Source organism: Pyxicephalus adspersus, chromosome 4 (genome assembly GCF_032062135.1).
Source record: "Pyxicephalus adspersus chromosome 4, UCB_Pads_2.0, whole genome shotgun sequence".
NCBI classification, from domain to species: Eukaryota; Metazoa; Chordata; class Amphibia; order Anura; family Pyxicephalidae; genus Pyxicephalus; species Pyxicephalus adspersus.
The window spans coordinates 1,299,934-1,315,283 of NC_092861.1; the positions used below are offsets into that span (position 1 = coordinate 1,299,934).

At 46.2% G+C, this 15,350-nt stretch overlaps 2 protein-coding genes and 3 non-coding genes across 5 annotated transcripts in view; 2 read left to right on the top strand and 3 right to left on the bottom strand.

Moving 5' to 3' along the window:
• Positions 1-5,347, bottom strand: part of EPHX2 (epoxide hydrolase 2) — a gene marked incomplete in the record, with an annotated part of 29,511 nt that extends 24,164 nt beyond the window's left edge. Inside the window, 5 exon segments of the mRNA XM_072407205.1 lie at positions 3,515-3,589; positions 3,753-3,875; positions 4,577-4,767; positions 4,874-5,033; positions 5,202-5,347. Of these exon segments, the coding sequence (XP_072263306.1) occupies positions 3,515-3,589; positions 3,753-3,875; positions 4,577-4,767; positions 4,874-5,021 (537 nt within the window).
• A 3,224-nt stretch (positions 5,348-8,571) lies between these two features.
• LOC140329946 (uncharacterized) overlaps positions 8,572-15,350 on the top strand; it is a 55,307-nt gene continuing 48,528 nt past the window's right edge. The window contains exon 1 of the mRNA XM_072410337.1: positions 8,572-8,850. Coding sequence (XP_072266438.1) covers positions 8,800-8,850 — 51 coding nt within the window. The 5' untranslated portion in view covers positions 8,572-8,799. The remainder of the gene's footprint in view (positions 8,851-15,350) is intronic.
• On the bottom strand, positions 12,942-13,024 carry TRNAL-UAA (transfer RNA leucine (anticodon UAA)). Its single transcript has one exon. It is a non-coding gene; the product is annotated as a tRNA-Leu (tRNA).
• On the bottom strand, positions 13,298-13,380 carry TRNAL-UAA (transfer RNA leucine (anticodon UAA)). Its single transcript has one exon. It is a non-coding gene; the product is annotated as a tRNA-Leu (tRNA).
• On the top strand, positions 14,940-15,022 carry TRNAL-UAA (transfer RNA leucine (anticodon UAA)). Its single transcript has one exon. It is a non-coding gene; the product is annotated as a tRNA-Leu (tRNA).

The following is a 15,350-nucleotide window of genomic DNA, read 5'->3' on the forward strand; positions in this document are numbered from 1 at the left end:
GATTCTAGAAAGGTATGAAAGCCCTTTCCCAATGTATGAGGGTCATTCCCCAACTCTCTATCAATGTAAGCTGACCTGTCCTCACTGATTACAGATATTAGAAGGACCTTTTCCTATTGATAACCAATCTGAGGGGGAGGTTAATCCCACAGAACACAAATATAAAGGGGCCATTCTTCCACTTACTACCATTGAATGAGGGTTCTTTACCCAATGACCACTTGGGGAGAGGAGACTGGGAAAATGCTTCCTCCTACCTGCAGCAGACTGAGCCTGGAGCTGAATGGCGGCTGTTAATAATAATTGCAGTATATTGTGACACGTCAGGAATTTATGTGCGCAGATTTGTAAGATTACAGAAGAATCGCTATTGTAACGAGTCCGTCGTATCCCGCGGCAATGAATCTCCCCCTAGGACACGCCAGTCACTCGGTATTATCAGCATCCCTCTGTGGAATTGTGAACAGGAGCAAAACATTTCTATGACTCCGCAGAACGAGCGGTGACACGCAGAGACGTCGGCTGTACCAGGAGAAATCCGCTCTGTCAGCTCCCTGCTCGCCGTACAACAAAGCAGTCACCGCCAATACGCCGTGCGCCTCGGATGCCGCTGATAATTCCATCACTCGGTTGTGTTAATTGAAGATCTGTGAAATATTATTTGATTGTTTCTGGAACGGGGGAGCCTGACGGAGATTCACCAGCGGAAAGTTAAAGTGAATCTGTCACTGAGCCATGCAGGGAAAAACAAACATAGCAGACGTCAAGTTACATTCACTTCAGTCGGTCAGAAAGTGCAAACCTTTCCCCTGTTGGTGGGAAGTATATAAGGCAGCCTGGAGTATTTTTGATATAAATTCGCAGACACGTGTAAAATTATTCAGTTCTCTCAGCAGCACAGCTCATCCTACTGGGAGAGGGAGCTAATGTGCTGAGCCCCTGTTAGGAGGGGGGAGCTTCCTAATCCATGTTGGGAGGAGGAACAGGGCTGCTAGGTCTCTGATAAAGAGAAAAGAAGGGTGAGCTGAACTGCTGAGGAGAGCAGAGCTGCTGAGTGAATTCTGGAAAGAGGAAGATTATACTGAGGGGTAACCACTAGAAAAAGAATGGTCAGCTATGCCGAAAAGTCACTTCTAGGAGAAGGTGAAGGGGGAGTTGAAACGTTGATACACTGCTGAGATGGCAGGAGGAAAGTTAAAACTTCTAAATTGCTTCTGGAAGAGAGATCTGAGCTGCTGGGTTACTTCTAGAAGAGGAAGCATGGGCAGAGGGAGAGGGAGCTGCTGCGTCACTGCTGGGATGTGGAAGCAGGGCAAGCTCAGGAGGAAAAGGGGAGGACATAGGAAGAGGAGCTGCAGAGTTACTTCAAGAAGGAGGTAAAAAGGGAAAGTTGAGAGTCACTGCTGGAAGAAGAAGAATGGTCAGCTGTGCTGACGAGTTGCTTTTGAGGTGCAAGGTGAAGCAGAGATGCAGATGCACTGCTGCAATGAGGGAGTTAAACTTTTTCTGGAAGGGTGAGCATAGCTTCCAAGTTAGGAAGAAAGAGTATAGGGTAGGGGGAGCTGAGCTGCCGAGTCACTGCTAGGATGAGAGAGCAGGGGGACTTAAGATGGGGAAAAAGGGGAGGGGGGAGCAAGCGAAACAGAGCTGCGGAGTTACTTCTACAAGGAGAGGGGAGAAAGAGCTGAGCTACTGCTGGAAGGAAGAAGGTAACAAGGGGAGTTGAGATGTTGTGTCACTGCTGAGAAGAGGGAGCAGCTTCTGGAAGAGGGTAAAGGGGAGCTGAGCTGCTGAGTTTCCTCTAGGAAGAGGGAGTAGGGGCAGGGAACCTCAGCTTCTCAGTCACTGATGGGATGAAACAAGACGAAATAAGATAGGGAAAAAGGTCAGTGAGGACATGAGGGGGAGCTGAGCTGCTGAGTCACTGCTAGAAGTCATCTGGGCTGTCACACCTGGGAAGAGGTGAAAGGGGGAGATTAGATGTTTATACACTGCTGAGTTGCGGGAACTAAACATTTATATTGCTTCTGGAAGGGGAATCAGGGGGAGCTGAGCTGCTGATTTACAGTTGGGATGGCATAGCAAGGCGAGCTGAGCTTCCAGCATGAACCGACATGTCACTGCTGGGTGCCGAGCTTCTAGAAGGGGATTTAGGAAATGTCTGCCAAGTATTTGTGATGATTTGTCAGCACGGTGAATGAAATCTTAACACAAAAGCTTTGTGCTCCCTGGTATCCAGCTTTGATTTCTATCCCTGTGAAGAATGTAATGTACAGACACAGGAAGATTGCTGCTTTTATGAAGCATTCAGCCTCCAGCTGAGACCACAATGACCTTCTATCAATCAAATAAACTTTATATACAAGTGACAGCGGCTGAGTGAATGCGTCAGAACTCTCACACAGATTTATTGGCTGCATCGGACACCTATAAAACCTGACATCTGTGTACAAACGATGGGGGTTCCCTGAGCAATGAGAGATTCCTGAGACTCCCATAAGTTACCACTGACACTTGTTATCTGTAAAGGGAGCACTGAGCACCAATGTAAAGGGGTCCCTTCCCTACTGACCACTATAGGGGCCCTTCATCCAGAAACCACCAATGCCAAGGGCCATCTTCCCAATATCCACCAATGTAAAGGGGTTCCTCCTCCACTGATCACCACTTTATGAGGATGATTGCAACATGTCAGCACCATTGTAAGGGGGTCATTTGCTTATTTACCCCCAATATAGGAGGTGCCCTTCTCCCACTTACTACCAAATTGAAAAGGCTGAATTTCCTCACTGACTACCAAGGTAAGGAGCCCCCACCAGTTAAGGAGGGTCGTTTCCCTATTTACCACCGCTGTAAGAGAGTCACCACCCTCCCTACTTTCCATCAATGTAAAAGGGGTTTTCCCCCCATTTAATACCCTTGTAACGGGTCCTTTTCCCATTTACAACCAATGTAGGTCTCCAACTTAATACCAATGTAAAAAAGTGAATTTACCCACTGACCACCTGTGTAGGTGTACCTTCTCCCACTTAGCACCACCAATGCATGAGGGTCATTCCCCTACTCTCATCAATGTAAGCTGATCTGTCCCCCATTGATTATCCTTCCAAAAGGGTATTTCCCCCACCGGCCACAAAAACAAAAGGGTCATTCCCCCACTGACCACCACTGAAAGAGGGTTCTTTACCCACTGTACACCGATGACTACTTCCTATACTAAGAGAGTTTTTCACTGGTTTACCACCATTGTAAGAGGGTTTTTCCCCTTCTTACCCCCAGGGTAAGGGTTTTTTTTCACACTACCATTGTAACAGGGTCATTGTCAGCATTCACTTTAAGATGTTCTAGTGGATGTAGATTGGCCACTGCTTTATTCCTATTGGCTGCTCTTCACACAACTGGACCAATAGGAATGTGCGGTGGCAGGAGGTAACAGAAAGCCCCAACTCTACAGTGTGTGCCGGGCACCTTATTACACCTGCAGCCTGCCCGGGGGCCGGGTACCCCATCTTACCTTTATTGAAACAAACCCATGGGAGACGTTCTCTGGATCCGCTGCTTTTGGCGGGATCTCTTCTTTCTTCAGGAACTGTAATGATAAAGTTTAGGGCAATTATTGTCTTTTTATTATTTAGTAATCAGCATAAAATAATAAATGTATTGGAGACATAAAATAGCTAAATCCAGCACTGAGAACTTTCCCAATGTAGAAGAAAGATAATGGGAAACCATACAAGCACCGTGATGATTACCTGCACTCCCGACAACACTTCCAGCTCCTTCAGGGCGGACTCTGTGTCTCTGACAAGAATGGTGGCGATGCCGAGTTCCTGAGCCGGCTTCAGGTTATTCCCAATGTCATCCAGGAAGATGGTCTGCAGGAGATAATAATACGAGTTAATAGGGGGACCAACCCAGAGGAGACACCGATACAGACCGGGAGGAGACCGCCCCAGGGGAGACACCGATACAGACCAGGACAAGGGGGAGGAGATTGCCCCAGGGGAGACACCAATACAGACCAGGACAGGGGACAAGGGGGGAAGAGACCACCTCAGAGGAGACACCGATACAGACCAGGACAATGGGGGAGGAGAACGCCCCAGAGGAGACGATACAGACCGGGACAAGGGAGGAAGGGACCGCCCCAGAGGAGACACCAATACAGACCAGGACAATGGGGGAAGGGACCGCCCCAGAGGAGACACCGATACCGACCGGGACAAGGGGGGAAAAGACAGCCCCAGAGGAGACACCAATACAGACCGGACAAGGAAGTATAGGACTGCCCCAGAGGAGACACCAATACAGACTGGGACAATGGACAAGAGGGGGGGAGGGGGACGAGACCACCTCAGAGGAGACACCGATACAGACCGGGACAATGGGGGAAGAGACTGCCCCAGAGAAAGGACCAATACAGACCGGGACAAGGGAGGAAGAGACCGCCCCAGAGGAGACACTGATACAGACCGGGAACAAGGGAGGGGAGATACCAATACAGACCTGGAACGGGGGGGAGGGGCTGCAGCAGAGAAATCAATAGAGATTATAACACTCAGAGACAACAAATCACCTCGCTGGGTTTGGCGTTCAGCATCTTCAGCGCGTACTCATAAATGCGAGTTTCGGGTTTCCTCATTCCGATGCGGCACGACTCGATCACCATGTCAAAGTGTTGGCTCAGGGTGCAGAGGAGGTTGGCGGTATTCTGCCGGTCCACGCTGTCATCCACCCAGTTATTGGTCAGCACACACGTTTTAAAACCTGCAGAATAGAAAGGGTGAATGATACACCAAATCATTGTCTGTACATTCACACCGCACCCTTCAGGATGAAAGATGCAGAAACACACGCAGTCAGGTGACCTTACCGTGCTGCTTCAGGGTGATGGCAGCTTTCAGCATGGGCCGATTGATGCCGCCATTCTGATAGAGGGCTTGGAAAGCGGGTTCCAGGGAGAAGGACTCCGGGAGAGAGACCCCAGATTCATCAGCATACGCCTTACATTCCTTGTTCATGTCTGAAATAAACTGGAGAACAACGAGGAGTCACCTCACAGAATTGCACCCTGAGCACCACAGCCTCCCGCAGTACAGCTAAGCTCAGACAGGGAGAGGGAGGAGCAGCACAGGGAGCCAATACATCAGGTGATTTCCTGTGCCTAGGCAATTCTGTCCTGTCACACAGCTTTGTGTTACCTGAGAAAACGGGATCTGTCCTCTCTCGGCTCGGGCAAACGGTCCATCTGCTCCGCTCTTCACAAATACTTTGCTGAGGAATCCGCTGCCAACACAACACAAACATCACTGAGGAACACAAAATACAGCTGGGGCGAGGCTTCAAGAATAATCCGCCCCTGCAGTACTCCCTCGCTGCCACTAGATGTCACCATTCCAGATTACACAATATATGAGATGACGTCCCCCCCCCCAATAAACTCCTAGATACCCCCCATATAACAGGTGACCCCTCCCCCAATGTACTCCTAGATACCCCCATATAACAGGTGACCCCTCCCCCAATGTACTCCTAGAGATTATCACTCCAAGCTTTCCTGAAATGTCTGGGAGTGATGGAGGCCGGGAACAGGAATGTCATTGTTAGACACGCGAGGCCAAATGTGGGAATGATAGAAAGGCGGCCAACATCTGCGATTCTTACAGTAACTTCTCCGGTTACTACTTTCACCCGTTCACAAATCTGTTTTCTTTTCACTGTTTAGGACGGGGCTTTGAAGCTTCTCATCTAATTGGTTCCTCGTGTGGCAGTATGGAAGGGATTTCTTCCCACTGGCCCCGTGTGGAGTAATGAACGGAGATCGGTGTGTGTTATATGCAGCGTCAATAGGCGTTTGATAAAGTTAGGAAAAAAATTACCATATTGGGTGAATGTTACTTTGTTTGGATTTATTCACCCACAACTCTCTTTCCTGATTTGTGCTGGTCAGGTCCATTGTATGGTCAGCATTTGTGCATCCCAGAAATGACCGGAGCGTCCCCCAAAATTAGACAGTTTAATGTTCTTGGCCCCACAGGGCCCTGTCACCCGGCCATATCCTGGCACGGCCCTGTCCCCCTGGTATTATCCTGGCACGGCTTTGTCCCCCTGGTATTATCATGGCACGGCTCTGTCCCCCTGGTATTATCATGGCATGGCTCTGTCCCCCTGGTATTATCCTGGCATGGCTCTGTCCCCCTGGTATTATCATGGCACGGCTCTGTCCCCCTGGTATTATCCTCTACTGACCCCCCTAACTCTTCTACTGACCCCCAGATTCCTCTACTGACCCCCCTAACTCTTCTACTGACCCCTCTCAGACTCCTCTACTGACCCCCAAGACTGCTCTATTGACCCACAGATTCCCCTACTGACCCCCCAAACTCTTCTACTGACCCCTCTCAGACTCCTCTACTGACTCCACAGATTCCCCTACTGACCCCCCAAGACAACTCCATTGACCCACAGATTCCCCTACTGACCCCCAGATTCCACTACTGACCCCCCAAACTCCTCTACTGACCCAAAGATTTTTTTACTAACCCCCCAAACTCCTCTACTGACCCCTCTCAGACTCCTATACTGATCCCCCCAGATTCCTCTACTGACCCCCGTAGACTCCTCTACGGACCCCACAGATTCCCCTACTGACCCCACAGACTCCTCTAATAACCCCCCAAGAATTCTCTACTGACCCCTCCCAGACTCCTATACTGATCCCCCCAGATTCCTGTACTGACCCCCAAGACTGCTCTATTGACCCACAAACTTCTTTACATTGGCCCCCCCGGACTCTACTGACCCCCCCGGCTCCTCTGATAACCCCTCCAGTCCTCTCTACTGACCCCCTAGACTCCTCTAATGACACCCCCAAATTCCTCCACTGACCCCCAGAAATCTGCACTGATCCTCCAGACTCCACAACTGACCCTCCTAGTCTGCTCCACTGTCTCCACCGACTCCTTTACAGACCCCCATACTTCTCCACTGACTTCCCAGACTCCTCTACTGACCCCCGCAGACTCCCTAATGACCCCCAGACTCCTCTACTGACCCTCAGATCCCCCTATTGGCCACCAAAGACTCCTTTACTGAACCCCCAGACCCCTCCACTGCCCCTAAAACTCTTATAATGGCCCTAGATTTTTCCATCAACCCCCCCAGTCTCCTCTAATGACCCCCAAATTCTTCCACTGACCCCCCACTACTAAATTTTATATAAAAAAAATAGAAAAAGCCTAATCACCCCCCCCCCATTTAATATGTAACTACATAATACACATGTGTTGTTGTGTGCGTTGCGTTATTTTAGTGTATTCATTGGTTGTCACCGTAGCACACACTGACTTATGAATAAACCTCTGGGGCTGGGCTACAGAACACCTTTTTCTCACCTTCGTTACATAGGGGTGGTGTTTTGTAGTTCACATAACAAAGTAATGGCCGGTGCCGGTTCCTCAGCTTGGGTTGTATTGATTCTCCATAATGCCAGGGTCTCCTTTATCAAGGTATTTTTATGTGTTAATATCAGCTGATGACACATGAAACATTCATACAACATTCATACAACATTCATACCTCCTCTCCTAGATTTCAGAGAATTTGCCGTAGGAACCTAAAACGACCTCTGCACCCTCCCTGGTGGCACCACTTTCATTCCGGCCACTTACCTGTTCATCACTTGAATCCACTGGAGACCATCAATGGCATTCAGACATCAGAAGCCGATTCCACGTCAAACTCTGCTGACTTCCCGACCCCGAATATCATCATCTGCGCTGCACGGCATGAAAAATAAATCAGCCTCACGCTGAGGTGGTGGGGAAATACAAAACGGAGACGTCTTGTTGCCATGTCCATACTGTCCATGCTGGCAGCTTCAGACGTCTTTGCCACCATTATTGCCTCTATGGTCCAGCCATCGTTATCGCAGTTTCATAGGCTGACCATTAGAGGGAGCTCTGTATCTCATTGCAATTATTCAAACCTCCCTGCTTTACAGCTGCTGCAATAAGATGTCAGCCACATAGGGTGAGGATTGTTTTTTAGGGAGATTTAAAGGACCCCATTTATAAAGCTTACAGGATGCCGGATTGTGTCTTCCGAGTGACCACTATGGAGATCAGTGGTGTTTGTTTCACACACCCTCATCCCCCCCTTTTGCTGTTCGAAATTGGTGATTAGGGCTGCAATGGAAGGAAAACCGACTGGGAAATCCTTCTGGTTGGCCCCAAAACTATTTTTTAGTGCCCTCCAGTGGCCCCTGCTGCTCTGCATTCTGATAGGCCCCAGGTTGACCCCAGCAGTAACAACTTCTGTAACATAGCACAGTCACCAGCCCCCTCCCTAGCATTTGATTGGACAGTGAAGGAGCAGTAAGAGAATACAAAGGCATCTCTCCTTTCCAATCTACTAGTTGTCCCCTGGACAAGACCAATCTACTCTCCTCTCCCATCTGTTTGTTTCTTCAGCACATGTGAAAGCAAGACACCTGATTGGCCCAAAGCTGCTCCTTTTATCATTAAAAATAGAGAGAGAGGAGAGAGAGAGGGGGGAGAGAGAGGAGAGAGGAGAGGAGAGGAGAGGAGAGGAGAGGAGACAGCCCCAGTCCTGGGATGAGGTCAGGATAACTCAGTCATTTCTAGCTTGCAGACAGTTTCTAGGGATCACTGTGAGCGCTATCTGTGGTTCCTCAATGGACAGCTGCTGGATTCCAATGTACCGGTGAGGTTGCAAACAGTTTGGATTTTCCTGCCCCTGATCCCCAATCTTTATTACCCCGATGGGATTTATGGGGTTATGAGCTGTCGGTGTGACCACACGGATTTCTGGGATCTGCTCACTCATCCGGTAAGTTCCAACATTTCCATTTTCTTGCTGCAGTTTCTACATTGTATTGAAGTAATAGAGGAATGGAAAAATATCAGAAAGTGAAATGGAATAAAGTTTGGGTTGTTTTTACTTGTTGTCATTGTTCCCGGCACATTTTGCCCCCTGTGTTCTCCCGGGCCCATGCATTGCCCAATAAATCCAGGGAATGTTTGGGATTTCACAATGAATATTGATAAAACATTACAGATTGATTGATTTGTTTTTGGAGTAAAAATGTTTTTGGATTTCCATGTCAGATGTGGAAAGTTGTGTGGGCTGCTGTGCGAGTTATAATAATATTCTGTGCCGGTTCCCCGGGTCGGTGGTGATGGTGGCACTGGGGGTAAATGGAATCTTTGTGCATTCCGCAGCATTTTTCTCTTTTCCCCGGAGCCGGGAACCGATGTTCGCTGCTGTTTTTAGATTTCAGAGGTCCCAGTGGCCCCGCATGTGTTTGTAATTATTTCTCATAGAACTCCTCGTCATGCCACTCATCTAATAAATACTAAAATACTTTCCATCCCATTGATTGGAGCGAAGGTTTTCCCAAAAATTGGGAAGCGTCTATGAATGACAGCTGCAATTTTGTATTTTTCAGCTCTTTATAAAAAAAATAAATAATGGGGCCCTGAGCGATATAAGGCAGGGGATCCAATTGCACAGCATTCCAGCTTCCTGCACCCCCTGCCATTCTATCAGCTGGGGCCCTGGAGAAGGAGGGGGCCCAGGGCAATGGTTTGGATTGGCTATGACTATAACCATCCGGAGTCACGGCTCAGCAAACGGATCAGAAATCTCAGTGTGAATGTGCAATGATCACTTTGATGGAAATGACCCAACTTGTCTTATTACAAGAGATCACACCGGCCCCGGGGTTCTCCATCAATATGGCATCTGCCCACCTATTGCCATTGGGTTCAGGGGACTTGCTGGGTATGAAAAGTGTTCGGGTCCAGATTAAAGTTCTGGTTCTCCGCTGCAGATATCCATGATGGGCTGAACAAGCTGATGCACGAGGTGCCCATGTCACCCAAGTTAGGAAAAGCTTGCTAGGTACGTATTGCTTAGGATGAATGATTGGGTGAAAATAAAGCATATGTGTAAACAGCTGAGGAGAAGAATGGAGGAAGACACAGCAGGGTTGCCTCCTGCTCATGGAAATTTTGTTTAAATGACTTCTGCATAGCCCTCGATCCCTCCACAGCTGGCCTTGATTCCGTCCCATGGACGCTGCCATCTTCTTCCGCCCATGTCACCTGACCTTGCACTGCGCATGCGTGAGATCAGAAAAGCCCCTTCTGCCCATGTGTGACCCCAGGCGCATGCATAGAAGGAGCAGCATGAAGCCGCCTGGGATACGTGACGTAGGCTTCTCTCGTTACCGCTCGGCGCCATTACTGGTATAAAATCCCAAAAAGAGAACGCACTCTAATTATCATATAACAGCTGATTTCAGGATATAAAACGTTGGGTTTAACCAATCAGCATCACAGGTGACCCCACACCGGACAATGCTGGGAGCCTGCTGGCTCTGGAAGAGAAATCCCTAACAATAGGAAGTTCATTTACAAACAGCAGGCGTGACAACCTGAGCAGATCAGTGTAATGGAGGTGCTGAAAATCCGGTTTCCTTGTATAGTTTGTTATTCTAACCCTTTTCCTGGCCTTAGGTCATTCACACCCAGGACAAAATTAGCAGCAAAAATTAGCAGGGTAACTTACCAAATGTTTTAAATACATTTAAGGTTTTATTTTGGTACATTTGTTTGAATTGATATAATAATATTTTTTTTAAATAGTGTTAAATAGATGAATATTTTAATACTGTAATTGTGTCTGACAATTACACTGTTAAATAGGTGAATGCTGCAGACGGAAGGCTTTTATTTTTGTCAGCAGTTCCTCGAGTAAATAACATGACATGAGAGGCACATGCGGGGCAAAATAAAAATCAGTGCAGCAACTTTGGATTCCCCCCCCCCTTACTCCACCCCTTTGGAAAAGAAAAGAGGAGATGTGCACTTCTGAAATCTAAGGGTCGCCCTATATACCCCTATACCCCTATACCTCTATACCTCTATACCCCTATACCCCTATACCTATATACCCCTACACCTCTATACCTCTATACCCCTATAACCCTATACCTATATACCCCTTTACCCCTATACTTCTATACCCCTACACCTCTATACCCCTTTACCCCTATACCCCTATACCCCTATACCTCTATACCTCTTTACCCCTTTTCCCCCTATAACCCTATACCTCTATACCCCCATACCTCCAAACCCTTTTGCCTCTATACCCCTTTACCCCTATACCTCTATAACCCTATACCTATATACCCCTTTACCCCTATACCCCTATAACCCTATACTTCTATACCCCTCTACCCCTATACCTCTATACCTCCTTACCCCTTATACCCCTCTACCTCCATACCCCTTTTGACCCTATACCCCTATACCTCTATACCCCTCTACCCCTATAACCCTATACCTTTATACCCCTATACCCCTATACCTCTTTACCCCTCTACCCCTATAACCCTATACCTATATACCCCTTTACCCCTATACCTCTATACTCCTTTACCCCTATACCTCTATACCCCCATACATCTATACCCCTTTACCCCTATACCCCTATACCTCTGTACCCCTATACCTCTATACCTCTATACCCATATACGCCTATACCCCTTTATCCCTAAACCTATATACCCATTTACCCCCATACCCCTATAACCCTATACCCATATACGCCTATACCCCTATACCCCTTTTGCTCCTATATCCCTAAACCTCTATACCTGTGCAGCTGAACTCCTGTGCTGTTGTCCCGCATGGAGTAAAAGCTTCTCATTCTGGACCACCAGCCATGGCACAGCACAACACAGCCAATCATAATTTGAATCTCCCTGCATCACGCTGGTAATTGAAGTGTCAAGGAAAGGGAAAGGCGTCAGTCAGGGGAACACGCAGCAATAAGCCCCTAAAAAGCAACAAATGTGAGCCCCCTTTTTTCTGGGTCAGCATTAGGGGGTCACTAAGATGATAGGTACACCCCTGAGCACATGTCCAGGAATTGCCCTGCTTACCAGTCATCAATAGGGACCTCGGCAGAGAGCCAGAAAACTTTTTTAATATGTCCCCAGCCTGCGGCATTGTGTCGGGGACATCAATTTAAAGATTGTATATGGAACTGGGCTAAAGAAATCTTAATAGGATGTTCTTATCTGACTTCAGCAGATCCCCGGAGTCCATTATGATAAAAAAAGAACCCACGCGGATATTCATCCATTGGATCTTAAGTCCAACGCCTTAACCACTCGGCCATCCTGGTGATGGTGTGCAAGGTAAGGAACCTGCAATTGCTATTCTCATCCAGAAAGTCAATGGGGAGTAAATACTTCACCTGTATAGGTTCCAATAATATACCAGGAGTGGGGATTGAACCAACACCAATATACATCCATTAGGTTCTTAGGTCTGACATATACACAATATGGTTGGCTTACCCGTCAACTGGGCTCAATGCCACATGGATATACACCCAAAAAGTCAAGGTCTTGTGCATAGGGCCCAGTACAGAAGTACCCCTTGTCCCTGCTTGATGGCGGACTCATCCAATTTGGTTGGGAGCCCCATTAGAGGAAAATGCCACCATGGCCAATAAGGATGACCCCCTATATCTCCCATTTAAAGGAAAATTCCTCCATGGTCAATAAAGATCAAACCCACGCGGATATACATACATTGGGTCTTACGTTCAATGCCTTAGGCATCGTGGTGTGCATGTAACCACAATCAGCCTTGCCATCATCTGGCCAATAGGAATGCCTTAATGATCACTATGGTTTTCTTCTAAGGTTGGAGCGCCATGTCACAAAAATGCCACCATAGCCAATAATGAGGAGGTGCAATTTAAACTCATGGGGACATCATTGTATACATATATGGCGGCAGAATGAAGTCATTAAAGCAATTTGTGGTATTTTGAGTCCTGAACATATCATGTGTTATATTGGGGAGTAAGGACATCAGTTGTATAAATGTTAAATAGGTTACCAGGAGTGGGGTTCGAACCCACGCGGATATTGATCCATTGGATCTTAAGTCCAACGCCTTAACCACTCGGCCATCCTGGTACACATGCATGGAAATTCTGTGTCTACAAGCCCTTATGTGTACTGCAATTACCATTATAATCCAGAAAGCCAATGTGCTTCCATTATCCAATAGGTTTGAGTAGACGGACTATAGTATGGTCGGCCTTCCCATCATCTGGCCAATGAGAATGTCCTATCAATCACTATAGCATTCTTATAGGGTTGGGAGCCGGACTTCCTATCATTCTGTATTCTGTGTAAGGAAGGTTTAAATGGGTAGTAAAGAGTTCACATGTATAGGTTCCAATAACATACCAGGAGTGGGGTTCGAACCCACGCGGACATTCATCCATTGGATCTTAAGTCCAACGACTTAACCACTCGGCCATCCTGGTGCGTGTGTGAATGTGGATGAACCCGTCACTCCATACAAGTCCATTTCAGCTTACCTGCAACTACTGTTAGCCAGAAAGCGGTTGAGTACACTAATGTATATATAGTATGGTCATATTCTGGGCAATGAGAATGTCTTCATGCTCACTAATTGTACTCCAATTGGCCGCCATTAATAATTTCTGAGCTCCATACTATGGAAAATTCCTAGGCCCCTCTTCCTCAAGCACTTGAGTACACTGACATATATACTATGACATATGTTACAGATCTATGTTCTTTTGACCCACTTTCATTGGGTGGTAATACCATGCAAGAGGAATGGCACAATGACCAGTGAAAAGGTGATCCAATGGAACTCACATTTTTGTAATGGCATACTATAAGTGAGATAGAAATCAATGAGGATATCCCAACAAACACACATTGCAAGTCTTGGAAAAGAACCACATGGTCAATTTAACGGGCTTCTTCAGCTTCTTCTGTGACCTGAATCACCAAGACGTTGGGTCAGCTGACCTTCATACCTAATCTTTGCATATCTAGAATCTCTGCAATGAGAATGCCCTGTGGGCCAGTAGTATGGGAGCAGCACAATGCTCGGATAATATCAAATACAAATGTTTTAGGAAGCTCCAACCCTATACAAGGCGCGAGGTTTGAAAATGTTCATAGTATATAAATGTAATATAAAGTATATAATATACAAAGTATAAAATATAAAGTAATATATTATAAAGTAATATAAAGTATAAAATATACAAAGCAATATAAAGTATATAATATAAAGTAATATAAAATATAAAATAATATAAAGTATATAATATACAAAGTATAAAATATATAGTAATATAATCTATAAGATGGAAAGTAATATAAACAAATAAAATAATATAAAGTAATATAAAATATAAAATAATAAAAAGTAATATAAAGTATAGAAAATAAAGTATAAAATATAAAATAATATAAAGTGATACAACAGAATTCTATGTGGCTGCAGAGAGGATGCCGGAGTTCAGATGGAAAATGGATGAAATAAAATATCTCCCACAATCGTTCTTTGCCAGTTAGTCTCTGCTTGGCTGAACGATGTTTGACCTGATCACTGGGCAGCACAAATCATTATTGTGTTAATATGGAGGGAAAAACTAGGGATGACAAAATAAAAATTTATCTTGAGGTTTTAGGGGAGCAATGCCAAGCATCAGGCCTTGAGAGGAGTCATAAGTCATAGGACAAATATCTACGTGTTTACCAAGATGGCCGATTGGTTAAGGCGTTGGACTTAACCAATGGATGAAAATCTGTGTAGGTGTGAACTCTGGTTGAGAATGGCTCCTCGAGTTTTCTTTGGGCACTCCAAAAAGTGTGCGCAATAAAAAAAGAAACACCATTTTGATGAGAAAGGTCAGAGAAGTCAGACCGTTTGGGTAACAAAGTCTACACCCAACCTTGGATCAGAGGTCCCCAAAATAGTATGAGACCTCCTGCAGACCACACTATTTATTAAGTCAGTGTACTCAAGCATTCTAGGTACACAAGTAGGAGATATGTATTCACCAGGATGGCCGAGTGGTTAAGGCGTTGGACTTAAGATCCAATGGATAGATATCCGCGTGGGTTCGAACCCCACTCCTGGTATGTTTTTACCAATTGTGCAAAAAACCATAAATGGGCCATTTCCAAGATTAAAAACACTGGCAGTGTTCTGTGATTGCATTGTTTGTCTATATGATGATGGGAATTATTGAACATGGCTATGACATGTGGATAAAACTGGCTTGTATGGTTTCCATTGGCTTCCATGTTGGATAGAACAGACAATAGACACGTTGGGGATTTGGCTTTTGACATCCTAATGAATGAATATCCACATTGGGTTCAATGCCACCTTTGGGGCTCTTTCTTTGACAATTGTGCAATTGGAAACCAATGCAGCCAGCACATCTAACAATATCAATGTATGACT